The sequence below is a fragment of the Haliotis asinina genome, chromosome 13, assembly GCF_037392515.1.
Source record: "Haliotis asinina isolate JCU_RB_2024 chromosome 13, JCU_Hal_asi_v2, whole genome shotgun sequence".
NCBI lineage: Eukaryota > Metazoa > Mollusca > Gastropoda > Lepetellida > Haliotidae > Haliotis > Haliotis asinina.
The window spans coordinates 31,586,099-31,603,601 of NC_090292.1; the positions used below are offsets into that span (position 1 = coordinate 31,586,099).

Below are 17,503 nucleotides of genomic sequence, written 5' to 3' on the forward strand. Positions count from 1 at the left end.
AGTGACAACAAATTCTGCAGTAAATAAAAAGCAAACAAAATTTGGTCTATAATCAGGCTAATGAAATGTTCTGTTAAGAAAAAAATGAAAATTGGTGGAAAAAGCGTGGCAACATGTTTTCCTAATTTGTAACCCACAACGTCAAACATATGTCAGTCAATGCTCGGAACACAGCCCCACCCACAGGGAATATGCAAATTAGGGGGGTGTGGCAAGCACATGTTGGGGGACAAGCACATGTGGTTTTAATTGATAAATATTTTTGGTTACTGATCTGTACGATGTGTGTTAGTTAGGGGAAAGTTAAGCACCACTCCATGTCTAGTCTCAGGAGGGTTGCTGGTTATTGAGAAGTGTTCGACCAAGTTGCTGCGATTCCTTCCCTCTTTATCCAACCAACTGTCTGGCTTTGCACCAAGGGTTGCCGTTATCGATGAAGCGGAAGATTTCTTTGCGATCTTGATCTCTATTTTGGTCACAGTGCTTTTTGCGTATTAGAAGTCCGAGTTCTTTCAAACTGTTCAGGATACTAGACAGAGTAGAATTTGTGCCATGGATGTTTTCAAGATTTTGAGTGACACCAAATCTGAAGAAGGAACAGGATGATACATAAGCGACACTAGTTTTTCCTCTTTGGTTATTTTATTACCGTGAATGTTGACATTCTTTGCCAAGAAGAGCCTTACAGACCATCTTGAGGCCAGATTGTTTATGATAGATTCTTCAGGGATTGTTCTACCCATGAGTGTGACAAGTTGAGAATCAAACAGTGGCTTTTCAAACATTCAGCTGTGGTATATTTCTGATATTCGTCATCACTTTGTGAGGATATTACGGTTATACACTGCGACGGAATTATGGCTGTTGTCTTTCCTCGATGACACTTTAATGCTCGTATACTAATTGGTGTTATTTTCTTGTAATGGAGTAATTAGTCATATCTATCCATCATGTATTCCTACCCCGGATTTTACGCAAGTCGGTACTACATGAGCCACCCGATGTTCCTGTCTCAGGTAAATTTGTTAATTGCTATAAATTTAGGCCATTCCTATGCAGGTATGACAATGTGCTTCAGGTATTGCAATGCTATACAGGTAGGACTATACTCTTCAGGTAGGACTATGCTATACTGGCATAACATTGTTTATAGTTATGACAATATTTTTCAGGTGTGTGAATACCATATAGCTTTGGCAATATTTTTGGGGTAGGTGAAAACTGGACTGGTATGACAAAATAATGTAGATGTAGTACAAATGAAAGTGATGTACAAGACATGCAGATCAATGGATACACCACATACAATCCTGTAGGTTTAGAAAAGTTGAATGGTAAAATATTACAGAATTACTTGGTTCATGGCTGTGTTTAGAGTAAGTGAAATATATACTAATTACTGGTCAGTTTCCAGTTTGTTTAAAATAAGTAGTGTATACAAGTATTACTGATTAAATTCCTGTATTTTTATAATTGCCAGATATTTTAGGAATTTCTTTATTATGGATTTATGTGTGATTGATTTGATTGGTTGGTTGGTAATATATTATGGTGTCATGAGAGTTGAAATACACACCTCATGATAAAATGGTAGTAATTGAATGAATTAGTGTTAAATATGAGCTTCTTCTGTTGCCATTAAAAATAATCTTGAATTGTTTGAAAAGGACTGTTTGTTGTTTAATGCCACCCACAATAATATTCTAACTATATTATTAATTTATTATTAAGAGAATCCCAAAGAGAGACAGTTGTTTGGGAAACTGTTTCCGTCTCTCTGTGCTAATAAATTACAATGTCCAAGCTGACATTACCATGCTCTTGTTGCAAACTATGGACTCAGTTAATATCTATTTCATCATTTCAACAGAAACCTTTCTTCTCAACAATTTGATTTTCATTTCAAGAAAAAAAACCTTGTCACAGCTGTAAAATCTTGTCACAGATGTGGAGATCTCGAATTCGTCCTTATCTCATTTCAAATATTTCCTACAGTCACCTTGTCTGTAATTGGCTATGGTTGGAACCGGTGTACATGTCCTTCATGTTTGACATGTCCGAAGTAGTTTTGGAAATGGCCTCACCTCTTACGGACAACAGTACCTATGAGTATGTGCCCTTAAGACTGGTAGTCAGAACTGATGTTTGGAGGTCTCTCTAACGTTTAATAAAAAAAAGTTGGTTAAATTGAGGCTATTTTTCTTCAAGATTTTTGTTCTGGTGTTATGTCAGGTTTTTCTTTCTCATTTTATGTTATCGCTGTAACCATATGAATAACTTACTGATATTGACTATTACAGTTTGTTGGAACAGTGAAATAAGGGATATGTTCAAGCTGTTATTTTCTGGTATTCAGAGGACATTAAGCATAAATGGACTACCCAAAATTTCTTATTTTTTTCCCTTTAACATAGTTTTCTCTATTCAACAATCTCTTGGTCTTAAACCTCATTTAATACTTTGATTGCACAGTATATTGATGATAAGAACACGAAAGTTAAAAATGCAGAATCCCAATTTTTCAAAAAAACATTTAGCTCTTGTGACATTTCCGATTAGTGACAGTCTTGTGAAAAAAGGTTTGCTTTTGATTGTTTTTGATTATTACAGATTTCTTAATTGAGTTGACTGTGCTTTTTAGTGTTTTTAGTTCTTCAGTTACTGTTGGTATCGGAAATAGAATGAGACTTTGCACCAAGACTAAATGGGCAAGATGTTGAGTGGACAAGAATGTTGGCTCCAGTGATTATTGAAACCTTTTGTTTGTGAACTTTAATTTGTTTGGTAATTTTGATAATTATACAGGATCGATAGTTGTTACAGTATAAGGTATGACAAACTAGGTTTGGTTTATTATTCATTAATACCCAATGGCAACCAATCATTTGAATAATGTGTTTGACAAGAAAGACCATTTTGCTTTTAGGAGTACGGAGTGGGATTTTGATTATGTGTCAGGAATTTGATTATTTTGAGGACCTTCTTACTTGAAATAGTACTGAAACAGGTAGAATTGTTACCAAATAAATAAAAACATGAAACTCTGATTGTTTAACTTGTCAATATTTCAGTGAACTCTGAAAACACAATATTTTATTTTAAAAAAATGCAAGTCATATCTAGAAAATATTCAGCAATGAATACACGATGTCTTTAAGAAAGAGGTTTGATTTTGTTTGACAAAAAAATCTCAACAAGTATTAAGGTGAATCCAGTGTCTTCTGTATTTGCTGTTATTTTGGGATATTGTGTGATTTAGATGATTCCGAGGCAGTTTGGTAATTTTGCTAAAATCTTAGACACTTGTTTGAGAACTGCAATATTGGGTTTATGCAGGGTGGCATTTGTGTTGAGCGTATGCATGGCAGAGATGAAAATATGTTTTTAGATTGACATTGATTCCTAGAGTTCATTGAATTTTATGTGTACAATGGAAAGTGAAAAGATGTAGTCTTGCTTACAAGTCAAAGTACCCCAAATTCCAATACCCTAAAATAACTAAAGAAGTATAAAAACACAATGGCGATGCAATTCATGACAATTTAACTTGCCCATAAATAGTGTCTTGTTTGTGTGCAGCATTTTCATCACAATTATATTTAAAGAAAAAGCTTTTCAGTCATTTATTTCATGAAAGATGGACAGTGTAATTCTGATCATTGTGTATTGATTACTTTGTGTACACTGCAAGCAAGTTAAGGAATAAATAATTTTCACTCAATATCAAAACAAATCACTATAATTTGATTGTTCTATGTAGTAATTGTAAACATGTATGAAAACCTATTTTAATTAGTCGCTGTATAATGTTACACACTACTTTTACCATTCAGGCAGTGATAAAATATGGTAGTACCATTTTGTGAAATTCATGCCTCTGTGATATGATGTAAACAGTTCAAATTTTCACCTGTAACTTACGATATTGATTAACATTGCCGTGGAAACAGTGAAGTTTGATGGTGATTAAAATCTTTCTTGTCCCTGAAGTGTCCTAGGAGCATTCATCACAGGTATTTCTTGATACAGGTATTTCTCATTCAGGTCTTTGTTACAGGTATTTCTCATTAAGGTTTTTGATACAGGTATGTCTTGATACAGGTATTTCTCATTCAGGTATGTCTTGATACAGGTATTTCTCATTCAGGTGTTTGATACAAGTATGTCTTGATACAGGTATTTCTCATTCAGGTCTGTGATACAAGTATTTCTCGATACAGGTATATCTAATTCAGGTTGTAAGACTTGGGGATTTCTGATAATGCTGCATGATAGATAATTAGAACTGATGCCAGGCACATTTGATAAGTTGCTATAATTATTTAGCTGCAGTCTTTGTATCCAAGCTTACAAAACGCACCCACCCTGAGACTCACTATTACCAATGTAGTGTTGTTGTTCTTGGTTAGAAGGTGGTCAGGTGGTGGGCATAGAAACGTGATGTGGGTGTCCAGAGACATTGTATGTTGCTGTTGATGTCAGTCACTGGATTGTCTGATCAAATCTTCATTATTTTGAGTGCTATACAACAAAGTAGCATTAAATTACTTTCTGAAAATATTCCCTTTTGATTCAATGTCAGCTCATCGTGTTCTTCGAGTTGTATCTTTCCATGTTTTCAAACTTTACAGCACGATAAGAACAATGTGTGGAGCCGATTTCTGGTGTCCGCAGTGATATTGCTGGAATATTACTAAAAGTTCCCGTGGCGTAAAACTCACATTTTTTCTGTGCATCTTTTTTGATTGAGTGAGCTTACGACACACTAGTTTGACATAAATCTTGTTTTGTTGGTTTGTAATCTGTGTGTTTTCAACCTAGACTTTTATTATTATTATTATTATTATTATTATTATTATTATTATTATTATTATTATTATTATTATTATTATTATTATTATTATTATATTTATTAATGTCTAGTATTGTTATGAAAACATTTTACTGACTAGGAAATGTTTTGAAATGAAAACTGCGGAAATGTGGATGTTGGTTTAACTTTGCTTAAACCCATATATTCCTCTTCAGTGGATTGTTTCAATCCAAGAAATAGAATAATGTGAAAAAAAGAAGAGAAGTTGGAACAATGACATTTGTATGACGAAGGAGATATATTATGACTTATAATAGATTTTCGCTTTGTAGCGAGATTTTCAAATATTGGATCCTTATTGCTCAAAAGGAACATTTTTTTATTTCAAGTACACTGAATTACTATAAATTCTTGCTGGTCTCTTAATTGTACTGAGATGATATATGAAATGAATTAAATGGCAAATGCTAGTTTCTCCTCAGTTTGAGAGAATGGTTTAAGATAACATGTAATTAGTGCGATGCTATAGAGACTTGTTATAGCTGGCTCCTGGAGAAAAAATAGATCTTGTTTATGGGAATATTTTCTTGAACTTCAGGTATTTCATTTCAATAAGATTCATAACAGATAATTACAGGTATTAAAAGAACAGTCATCAGTTGTCATGGTTTTCCTGTATTCTGTGATTGCAATAGAAGTTTTTTTATATATTTTTTCAAGAACCGGCTATGACAAGCTTCATAGCATCAAACTATTGCTTTGAAAGTGGTATACTCTTTGAAATTTAATTCCTTTTTAATTTGTAAGATAATTTTGAACTGTTTGAGAGTTAATTCATATTTAGAGTGTGTTTACATCTTTATGTGTTCTTGAAAATGAAAATTGTTCATGTCACAACCTTTGGATGTATTGATCTTTTGAATATTATATTTTAAAGTTAGTCGTTTTCAGAATTTTGTTTTGCTATTTGATTGTATAAGTAAGCCTATTCTCATATTGTATGTAGTGAGAAATATCAGTGTAATATTCTTTAAAAAATTTGAGAAGATAATGGTTGAATTAATAGTCGAGGTTGTGGTGTGTTGTCATAAGATGGGATAAAAGATGTAACTAAAATCATTTTAACAAATGAAACTTGATAAAGGTTTTCAATTCATTTTTTCACAAGTCATTTGTTTTACTCAGTTACAATTCTGTTCGGGATTAATGAGGAAAAAGCACAAAAAATAAGTTCATGCTATTTCAGTGAAGAACACACAACTTTTCGTTGGTAGACACTAATGTTTTGGGCAGTTGAAATAATAAAGAAAATTTACACACATTTGTTTTTCAAAATTAATCGAACACCAATGTCCACATGAGGTAGAGAACAAGAATCCAGATGACAAATGTATGATATTGAAAAAATACGGAAAAACCTGTACTACAGACATACATCTACAAGAATCAAGAGATAGAGAAAAACATAGTGGAAAGTGATAAAAACAGAGGGGTGTGTAACTTCCGGATGCTCGCAAACCTAACTTGCCAGCGTGGGCAAAAGGACGATTTATTTTGCGGAAAAGAACGCGACTTGTGGTGGCCACATGGGATTACACTGTTCCCGACTTCAGTTTGGCTGAGCTCGAGCGAGATTCTTTCCATGTGTATTTTATTTGTATAGCAGAAAAGGGGATATAATTTCAATTTTTTGCGGGTAGATGTAAGGTTCTGGATGTGTAAGTAAAGGATATAGGCAGCTCAGGCCCTGATTCTGAAATGTTAAATACACACGGGGTCTGCAGCTGGCTTGCACATGTGACTCGCCCAGAGCAGGGGAGGGAATAAACGGAGGGGGAGATGCACCAACTAGCATCGAAAACAGCAACTCGGCATTGATTTGAGGCAGGTTTTTGTCCTGGTGTTCGTGAAGTGATGGGACAAGTCAAGACCAAAATAATGTTTTGGGTCCATTTACATGGCTTTCGAAATACGGATACCTCAGAATTGAGGTGTTAAAAATTGATTGTTAAACAAATCAGAGTTTTATATGATAAAGGGTTGATAAACAGGGCATTGTAAACAAGGATGTGGAATTGATGACAGTGGTGCAAATCAGAGTTGTAATAATGGTTTAGGACCCATTTCAAAGGCTTTCAAATAAGGATAGGAACGGGTGACTAGTCTTTGGAAGTGAGGTTTTAGAAAATTGATTGTGGAACCACTCCGGTTATATAATGATTATGGGTTGATCTGTGCAGCATTCATAATAGGGATAGGGAAATCACTAGCCCTCAAAACTGAGGTATTAATGATTTTTTTTGTGGATCAAATATGGGTTTAAATAATGCTTTGGGTGCATTTAGAATGTTTTCAAAATGTGGATAATAATATGTGACTGGCCCTCAGAAATGAGGTATTTGAAAATTGATTGAGGGACAAATCAGGTTTAAAGAAATGTTCAAGCTGAAGTTGAAAATGAGGGACTAATACTCAGAATTGAGGTATTGCAAGATCAGCATTTCCTGTTGTGTTCCTTATATCAAAAGAGGGAATAACTAGATTTTCAATGTAGCCACTTGCTTACACATTTCACAGCTGCATATGAATGAAGAAGTAAGATCAAGCTAAACTACACCCAGTTTTCATCCCAGAGACATCTGGGTAAACTAAGTTGATTGTTGCTGAAAGGAATTTGTAACTGCTGTGTTCGAAAATATGTGTCTTCTCCCTGTGGCTGTATTAGCGAATTGGCCCAAACTAACCACACAGTCATTCTTTCACTGACGTGATTTATACGATTATTCACCAGTGGATGAAATAGGATATAATACTGTGTAATACTGTGCATTTGTACTGATAGTGAATTATTCTCTCTAGCTTGTGACCGATTCATGAAGTGATGGTCGCACTTCCGTTTTGTGTATGTTAAATATTTCCAACAAAAAGATGAAGTCATTTCTTTTATATCGTGGACGTTCAGGATGGAAAATAAAACTGCTGCTTCTATCGATACCAGACGTTCTATGTATGTGGAAATGCTCCGGTTGTCCTGTTAATTCATGTATGATCTAGCCAATCATGTTGATTCTTGCAGATCTGTGGCACCATGTAAAAATGGTACTTGCTGTTGCTTTGCCTGACGCTCAGGGTTAAGGAATAAAACATGGATCAGTCATTTAGTCTCAGTAGACTGACAATGGATTATTCTTCTTTAACTTTTGCATTGTATTTCAGTGGGATTGGATTATCTTACAAAGCTTTACATGTTTCATAGTCCTTGAACGTTATTTTCCATTCCGCCCAACCCATTCTCCTTGCTAAAGCTGAAATAAGATTTCACAGTTCTAAATCGAGCATCTCACTCAGGCTACTTTTCAATATAAATGGAATTATTTGTATTCATGAAAATTGTGTATATTCAGAGACTGTGTTAGGCTATCACAAGCCCAGGTGTGTCACTGTTTAATTACAATTGTTCAGTGTTAAAACCTCATAGCTACTGTGAATCAAATTTTAACTCACTTGATTGTATCTGGGTCTTTGCATCATGTTTTTTTCTGATGTAGTTTATGTTTAAGTTGTTCATTTATGTGAACTCAAGATTGGCTATATCAGACATGTCAGGTGTAAATGCACATCCATTTGACCTTAGAGAAGTATTATCTTGTCGTGAAAAGAGATGACTCTAATTATCTGTATTATCAGTGGAATGGATTGAAAATTGGTGACCATTTAGACAAGAGATACCATTCACTCAAATCTGTCAGTTGTTGAGGTAGACGCTGACCTGGGTGTATTGTTTCTTAGCTTACCTGGGTCAACTGGGTAGCCTAGTGGTTAAGTGTTCACTTGTCATGTTGAAGACCTGGGTTCAGTTCCCCACATGAGTATTGTGTGAAGCCCATCTCTGAGGTCCCCTGCCATAATATTACTAATAAGTTGCTGAAGGTGATGTGCAACCAAACTCACTCGCTTACTCTTAGCTTACCTGAACAGAAGATAATCGATAGCGAGTTGAAATTCTATTTCTCAAAAGTTGAACCTGTTCGTCTATGCTATTGATTTCCTATATCTAGTGAGTTGTGGCAAGCCGCCCGCTTACTGACACCTGCCAGGTAGCTTTGCCTGATCACAGCAGTGTAAAATCTGTTGTATAGAATTATGTTTTGTGTATTTTTTCCTATTCTTCTCCTGTATGTTAACCTAGAATAAGTTAGTGATGGGTAGCCTAGAGTTTAGATGTTCGCTCACGATGAAGAAGACCGGGGTACGATTCCCCACATGGGTACAATATGCAAACCCATTTCTGGTGTCTTCGGCTTCGTTTTCATTGGAATATTGTTAAAAGCAAGGTAAAACCGAACTCACGTACTTGAATATTCCTGATAGAGTAAATATCAAGAAGTTCATGACAGTTTCTACTCTTAATGTTTCAATTCGTTTCCACCAATTAAAAAAAATGATCAATTCGTGATACAATTGATGTTCAAAACAGCAAGGGTAATCAGTAATCTGCAACCTGTTTCAGTTTGTGAGCGGTAATAATGTTGTAAATTTACGAGTGTTACGTTGCCGTCGCAAGAAGACCCGCATTCAATCATCTGCCATGATATTGTTGGAATATGTGCCAAAATCAGTTTAAAACTAAACTCACTCACACAGTGATCTTCAAAGCATTTGAAAGAAATTTCATTTTACAGATATCTCTTAATGGAGACTGTTTTGTCCAAGCGTTCTTTTAGATGAATACTATTAATGCCTTTTCTGCATGCCCCAAGGGTTTTCTGCAATTGAAATGGGGTGGTACATGAATTAGTTTGGTTGTAGAGCTGGCTATCGATGTAGATTATCCAAATTGATAATCATCAACAAAATATAGATCGATTATCGGTTATAACTTACAGGTAACTCTAAACATATGAATTATTTAGAGCATGACATTTATGCACTGATAACCAACAAAACAACATCCTGAACATAACATAGATGCAGCTGATGAATACAGATCTGACATTGTGTACTTGGATATTAAGATAAAACTATATTTTATCACAAACATTTATGTTCGATATTATCAGTTCCACATTTTTCATGTCTGTACTTGTTAATAATTAGAATATTTCCAAAGGTCAATCTCTCTTAGTAGACAAACCATTCTGGAAGTTCTCGAGGCTTATTGTTTCAAGAGGCCATTTACAGACAGTAAATTCAATGCTTTCAAATGTGCCAAAATGCTTATGTGCAATTATCTTCTTTTTGTTTTCCAGGGAATGATTGGTGGTAATAATATGCCGTTATCGCCTGACTCCATTGCTTCAGCAAAACCTACAGTTCCGCCTTATTACAACAGTAAACGACCAATGGATGAGTACAACAGAGGTAAACAACCAATCAGATTAAAGCTGAAGCTACACTTATATAGAGGGAACAGATGGCAGTTTACTTACCGAGTTGCATACCTTAGATGTGACAGGATCTGTTTATGTTCCCTAATACAAGATAATGATCCTTGGTTTGCTGATAACAATTGGTCGAACATTTACAAAATATTTCTGGCTGTTCTCAAACATTGTGTTTTGCCAGAAGAAAGGCTGAGTGTTTGTCCCGGTGAAGGTCCGGGTTTGATTCCGACTATGCTTGACGTAAGAGGCGACTAACGGGATCGGGTGGTCAGACTCGCTGACTTATTTGACACATGTCATCTGTTCCCAGTTGCAAAGATAGATGCTGATGTTGTTGATCACTGGATTGTCTGGTCCAGACTCGATTATTTACAGAGTGTCGCCATCTAGCGGGAATATTTCTGAGTGCAGTGTAAAACTAAACTCACTCACTGGGTTTGATTCTCCACTGTGTACGGTGTTTTAAACCCATCCTGCGTCAAGATACTGTCAAAAGGGTGTGAAAACCAACTTTCTGCGACAGAATCCCAATCGTGAAGAATGATGCTCATGATGTTGATCACAAGATTGTCTGGTCCAGGCTCCATTGTTTACAGACTGCTGGAACATAACCCCAGTTAGTCTCATTATGGACATTTGACCGCTTTCTAAGTGGAATATTCACTACCTGACAATTTGTATGTAAACACAGTCTTATATATGAGTAAATAAAACAGTGACCTTTTTCTTTGGCAGGTCGACCTACAGGAAAATTCACACCCCCTGATCATGGGAAAAGGCGAAAAACTGGTGTTGTGAGTAGACTTCACTTTACGTTAATTTTGTTTCAGGTGCCTGTCAGTTCGGGCATAAACTGATCTTCAGCAACCCACCTGAGTGACGAACAGGAATTTCTGGTGTACCCTGCCATGATATTGCTGAAATATTGCCAAAAGCGACGTAAAACACAACTCACTCAGTCACTGTTGGTGGAGCGTGAGATTATGATACGATATGATTTGTTTGACTAGTTTGTGTTTTCTTGTGATAGATAACATGTGTGATCCTTCTGAACCTCTGTTTGTATTAGACTACAGGTAACCCAAATGGATGGTGTAGTGAATAAGGTGTTTACTCATGTTTGAGATCTAGGTTCATTTCCCATCATTGGTATATTGTAATTCCTATGTTTGTGCTTTGAACAAGCACCTTGTGGATGGATACATATCATATATACTCATTGTTATTATCATCATATTGATTACGGTATGTGCGAGTTTTGGTTTGAATTTTTTCACAGCCCTCTCCACTGGCCTAAGAGGCAACTAAATGAATTGGGTTGTCAGGCTCTGGAACTTGATGTTGCTTGCTATATGAATCACAGGATTGTCTGGTCCAGATGTTAAACAAGAATTAAATGGACACAGAAATTGGTGTGTGTAATAATTAACACATTCCATTAGAATCACCATTATTGCTCACAATTTGCTGTGTTTATCTATTAAGAGAGAGTCAGTGGGCTAGAATAGTGGGTAAAATGTTTGCTTATAAAGCCAAAGACCTGGGTTTGATTCCTGACATATGCGAAACCCACATGTGGTGTGCCCTGCTGTGATATCATGGAATTAATACAAGCAGCGTAAAAACCATCTCACTCACTCACTCTCAGAGAAAGAGGGAGATGATTTTTCGCTTTTAACAGAAGCACTGGTAGGTGGGACAGTAGTGTAGCTGCAGGGCTCCACAGCCCTTAAGGCATGAGTTCGAATCAACATCTGTCAAAGATGGAACTAGTTCTATCTTTGCTTGTTGCAATAATGCACGTCAGAATCAATACTAATGTTCATGAGTGCTGTCAGTGATGTATGTGGGTTAAGGAAGGGCAGGTACTGGGGATTTTTTTTGTCTGTCCATTCTTTGGGTTTTTTTTTTTTCAAATAAGGCAAGACCAATTTTATTTCGTGTTTTATGGATCCTCCGGTATTTTTTCAGGAATAAGTAAAAAAATGAAAATTAATTTTCCCCGCTCAAAAAATAAAATCCTAATGTTTTTATTGGTTAAAAATGTAAACTCACAAGAAAATACTTTTTAGCTTGTCTTTTTTTTCCCCTATTCACTTCATAAACTGCCAAAAGTAAAATACTTTGAGTATTTAGAAGGAATATTACTTCTATTTGAAATTTTATTTTTAGTTTTTTTCCTGCCTGCCTTTGGGTTTTCAGACGACAAAAATCCATAAAACAAGAAATAAAATTGGTCTGGCCTAAATAAATAGAGAAAGATTTATTGAATAACAAAACCTTTTGCTAATAGCTGGTCTTAATGGTTTTGTAGTAATTGTCATAAGATGCCACTTTTTAGCATTCTCTAATTGAAGGTGGAGAAAACAACTTTGGACTATTTCTGGTTTTGGTGTAGAACTGGGCCTAATTTTGGTCTCAACTGCTGAAAATATCCCAACCTAATAACAGGGGATATATGTAAATGTTTTACATTAAGAAACATCTGAGCCAGTAGCTTTGCCACTTTATCTCATCACGTTATTTAAATGTATGGATATGTTATGCCAGCCAAAACTAAAACTAATTCTGGGAGTTGCTGGAATGGAAGTTTTGCTGCTTCGCTGAACAGTGGCTAAACCATGGTAATATATTCTGTATATCCTTCCTGGTGAGTGTGACTGGAGAATATTCCAAAGAAATTTTATGACATTTGTGAGCAATGCTTTTGGAAGCCATTTTCACAAACCCAGACACATACAATACCTACATGTATGGCTAGATCTATGTTTGTGAACTGACATCCTGACTGATGAAGACTTACTGTTGTACAGACATTTTATAAATATGTCTTTTCCAACAAACTCGGATCTTCCTCCCAAGCCAACCAGTTCACCTTCAGAGTTTTGATAAACGTCCTAATAAAACAAAGACAATTTTCTAAATATTCCAGTGGTTATTGATCAAGCTTTAGAAACACACTTTACGTTCTCGAAGCTGTTTAATATATTTTGCCTGGCTTGTAATTATCTTCAGTGCCTATTGTCCTATCTATCTGCATCACCCAGTCACAGTCCACACACCTGTTGCATACGCTAGTCAATATACCTGACAGGGCAACAGATGTGTGCGTTTCTATTGTTCCCCAAGCCTGAATACTCCAACAAATATCGGTAGTCAATACCAATAGGGCTAGCCTTTTCTGTGTTGTACTTCAAACAGTATTTTTCGATTGATTCATAGAGTGGAAGGTTTGAAACTGATCTGAGAGAAAAATGACTGCATATTGATCCAGGTATTCATTTCAGTGTCATAAAGTTTGGGTTTTCTCTTCCTCCAAATGAAGATTTGCATTGTGTGACTAGCGTGATCTGCTTCCAATGTGCAAGTAGATTAATGTAGTTTAAGACGAGGCTGGTCTTTTCAACAAGTGGCTGGACAATAGGAAGGCTGTTGCCAGCGACCCACCCGGACACACTCCACTAGGGGTCTTAATAGTTGATTCAACATATTGTGCCTTGGTAGTCGGAGGACTACTGCTGGCTAATTTAGGAAGAAACAGCTTCTGGACCATCCTTCCTGAGGACACTCTCTGTTGACATAGGACATTGCTGGATTTATGTCTGCCATGAGATCTTTGGATGTGAATTTGATATTTTTTACCTTTTTTTTTTTTTTTTTTTTTTTTGTTGATACAGAAAGTTGAAATCTGAAACTGGTTGCTGTAATTACAAGAGATTGTGTTGACGAAACTGGATTAACTCTGGGACTTTTAGATGTGGATTTGAGATTATTTTTTTTTACAATATTTTCTTGATGCTTCACAAAGCTCACTGAAATCAGATCAGGAAACAAGCCTTATCATTTGATAACATTTTTGTTAGGAGTTATACAACAGTAGACAGGTGGATTGTTCCTGTGCCCTGGAGGTCCTGTAAAACGTTCGGATTATGAGAAGGCCTTTGTTAATCCATGAACTGGCCCTCAGGCTTGATCTGATTGCATGACATTCGCACCAATATCGAGAGCACCACTCCTGTGGACAAGGCAAGGTGACCTGTTCGTGGATGTTCACGAGCTGGAGAACAAGTGTGTACTTCCATTTACAGATTTCAGCACTGTAATTGACAAGTGGTACCGATCACATTGTTGACCTTGCACAGAAGGAAGAGGATTCTGGGAGTGAAATTATTTGCACATTTTGAAACGGATTCAACAGGACATCAGTTCAACTGAGCTCCGATGTTAACGCAAAGAGGAAAAATTCAAAGGACAGTTTTCGCTGACCTTGGAACTTGCATGTTGAAGGCCTGGATTTGCTCAAATGGACAGACATCAAGACTATAATTGAAGAAAGGTGTGCATGTTATTAATCTCGATTTAGTCTCTTTAATAAGCTTGAAATATGTTTAAATGTTGATCCAGGAACAGTCCTGATAACTCATAGATTCAGTATTAAATAACAAGACATAGAAGGTCATACAAATTGTTAGTTTACATTTAAAAAAATAATTCTTCGTGACAGCATGTTCATCTAAGCTTATGCAGGGGTATCTGAACCTTGCCTTGCTGCACGGGATGTGACCTCATTTATACCCCAGTTGCATGATACAAAGTTATATCGCAAACTTGTTATAGATGTATAAAATGATGGGATTTAAACACCCCCTGGTGTTTCAGCTGAATTGCCATGGCTTTCTGCTTAGAAGCCCTGCTGTGTTTCGATGATAATTAAACCTGATGTAATTAAGACGATGTGACTGCATAGCAGCTACAAAGATGATTAGGATGATACTGATAACGAAGATCTAATTTGATGTTCAGTTTTTGTAATGGATAAATACATCCACTTGGGTTTTATTCTGAACATCAGTTAGCGGGAGATAGTAAGTTTTAAAAATATATTCTGAAAATTTCTACATATGTCATACATGTGGTCTCACCTTAGGCAAATGAGATTGTTCAAAATTACCTCTGTTCACCCTGCAAAAAATGGGTTCTAGTTTGGATGAAGTTATGTGGCTGTAACCTATCTCCTTATGTTATCCTAGGTTTTAATAATCAAATTCTGATCAAACCCTGCTAGCAATCTCTTAGTGTTTTGAGACTGTGTGCTATAGAAGATGACTTATTATTATTTTATTGTATTTCTACATGTTGTGTTTATACTTGCAAACCAAGTAGACCAGAACTGCTGAAACTTAGCTGAAGCAGTCTCGGTTAAAAACATATCCCAGTTTTTATCTGAGATGCTTCCTATGTAGCGAATAGGTATTGTTATGCTAACGGGGACGTGCATTGTTACCGTGGGCTGGTACAACTAGTAATATTGATGGGTGGCAGACATGTTGAATTTTCTCCAGCCATATGGCACAGTTGAAAAATACAATTGTAAACCGTTAGCTTTGGGGACAGGGGATAATATATTTTCTCAAGGTAGGAGATGTTTTTAGAAAACGTTTCTATTCTTTTTAATATACTTTGGTATTTTCTTCCTGTTTGGGTTAATTTTAATTCATTATATCATTATTGTGATTCATTGAGAAAAATCTGAATGTTTAAAAAACGAAGTTTCATTTTCATGAATACCCAGGATAACCCCAAAATGAGAACTGATTAAGAAAGTGCGTCTGGACCTGTTTGCAGAGAATGTATCGAGATTATGTTACAGATCATTATGGATGCTTGCCAGCTTGAAAATCTAGGAAGAAAACATTGTCATGTTACCTGTTTGATGGACTTGTTCCGTTCCGTGTGGACATGTTTTGATACAATTCATCAAAGAAGTGCAAAATTAATTCAAGTGTGAATTAATTCATGTCTCCACTCTGCGAAATTGCTAAAAGTGGCATAAAACTCACTCACAATAACTCTGATAACTTAAAAATGTCCTTTTTAATGCATAATTCAAGCTTAAGATGGTGATTTGTTAGCACAGTACGAGATTGGCATTCCTGAATCAACTTTCTTTCATTGTGATCGATTACAAGAAAATGTGACCAGTAGAATGTGTATGATTTTATATGTTGGTACTGGGGAAAAAATTGACACGTCTAAGATTATTTATGAAGTATTTGTTATCTTATTTTATTGGATTTTTGTTTTTGCATATATTTAGAAAACAAGATTGGTACTACCAAAGATTCCACTGTTGCATTGTCCAGCAAGAAGCCAGCAAGAAGCCAGCAAGGATTTGATGGAGATGAATGGAATAGTGATGCTCTCACAGAATATGTATATCATCTTCAGAGAGTATACTGTTTGATGACTGGAGAAATAAAGACCAGAATTTGATGAAGGTGTTCTGCTGGAAAGAACAAGCAAGAATAGACTGTTTCTTTAGAGACATTGATGCCAAGAAGATGGGAATATTGTGTTAAAGAAAAGCTGAAGGATATTTCTTTGACTGGACTGGATTAGTGCAATTCAGTTAGAACCAAAGAAGTGACATATTGCACAGTTTCAAAGAACTGAAAGTAGACAAAAATATAGCTTCAAAAATAGGTTGCTTGAAACACTGTGGTCAGAGTCTTCTTGGATTCTTCGACTCTGTTATGATTTTGTAGACGATCATTTTTGGAGAAATATTAGCAGAAAATCTGTAACCGTGGCGACAGTGGAACAAGACGTAGTTAAATCGCTCAAAATGAGGCTGAGCGATGGGGAAAGTGACTTTATTGAACTAAAACCAGTTCAGGTATGAATTCTTTCATAGTTTTTCATGAAATTCATTTCATTTTCATTTTTCAGGGTTTGAATGGGCAATGGGGTAGCTTAGTTGATAAGGCATTCGAAGCCAATTTCTGGTGTCCCTTAGTGTGATATTGGAATATTGCTAAAAACCATACTCACACACTTGTCATTCTCAACTTCCTTGGGATCATCCAAACTGCATGTGGCTCACTAGACGGTAAACTTTTCCATCTCATCCTACAGAATACTTATAATTGCTGGGTGAATTATGGAATATCTGCTCTTGAAAATGAGAGCTGTAATTACCTTACCTCTTAAACAATTATTTCATGACAGATTATGCAAAATTCCTCGTAGCACATTCATGCCTCTAAGTATATTTCGTCTTGTTACATACATTTTTTTCTCATGGTAGGTCTTTTTCCTAAATGTGTGTTGTGTCTGATCAGTATGGTTTCTGTCGGAATGGCTCTACAGGTTCGTTTACTGCTCCCTTGATCTGTATATCGTTGGTAAACAGACACCTCTCACTATTTACGAGCAGTTTGACAAATTGTGGTGGTGATTGTCGGAATGTTGAAAATCCTGGCGTATCTGTGGACTGTAATGATGCATGATGGGATAGGTGGCGACA

General features: G+C 36.0%; 1 protein-coding gene across 50 annotated transcripts in view; it reads left to right on the forward strand.

Moving 5' to 3' along the window:
• The window catches only part of LOC137259308 (transcription factor 12-like), a 148,295-nt gene that overhangs the window by 72,390 nt on the left and 58,402 nt on the right, over positions 1-17,503 (forward strand). For all 50 annotated transcript variants that reach the window (XM_067796962.1, XM_067796982.1, XM_067796979.1 and 47 more), the window contains 2 exons: positions 10,063-10,174; positions 10,933-10,991. In XM_067796962.1, the coding sequence (XP_067653063.1) occupies positions 10,063-10,174; positions 10,933-10,991 (171 nt within the window). The remainder of the gene's footprint in view (positions 1-10,062; positions 10,175-10,932; positions 10,992-17,503) is intronic.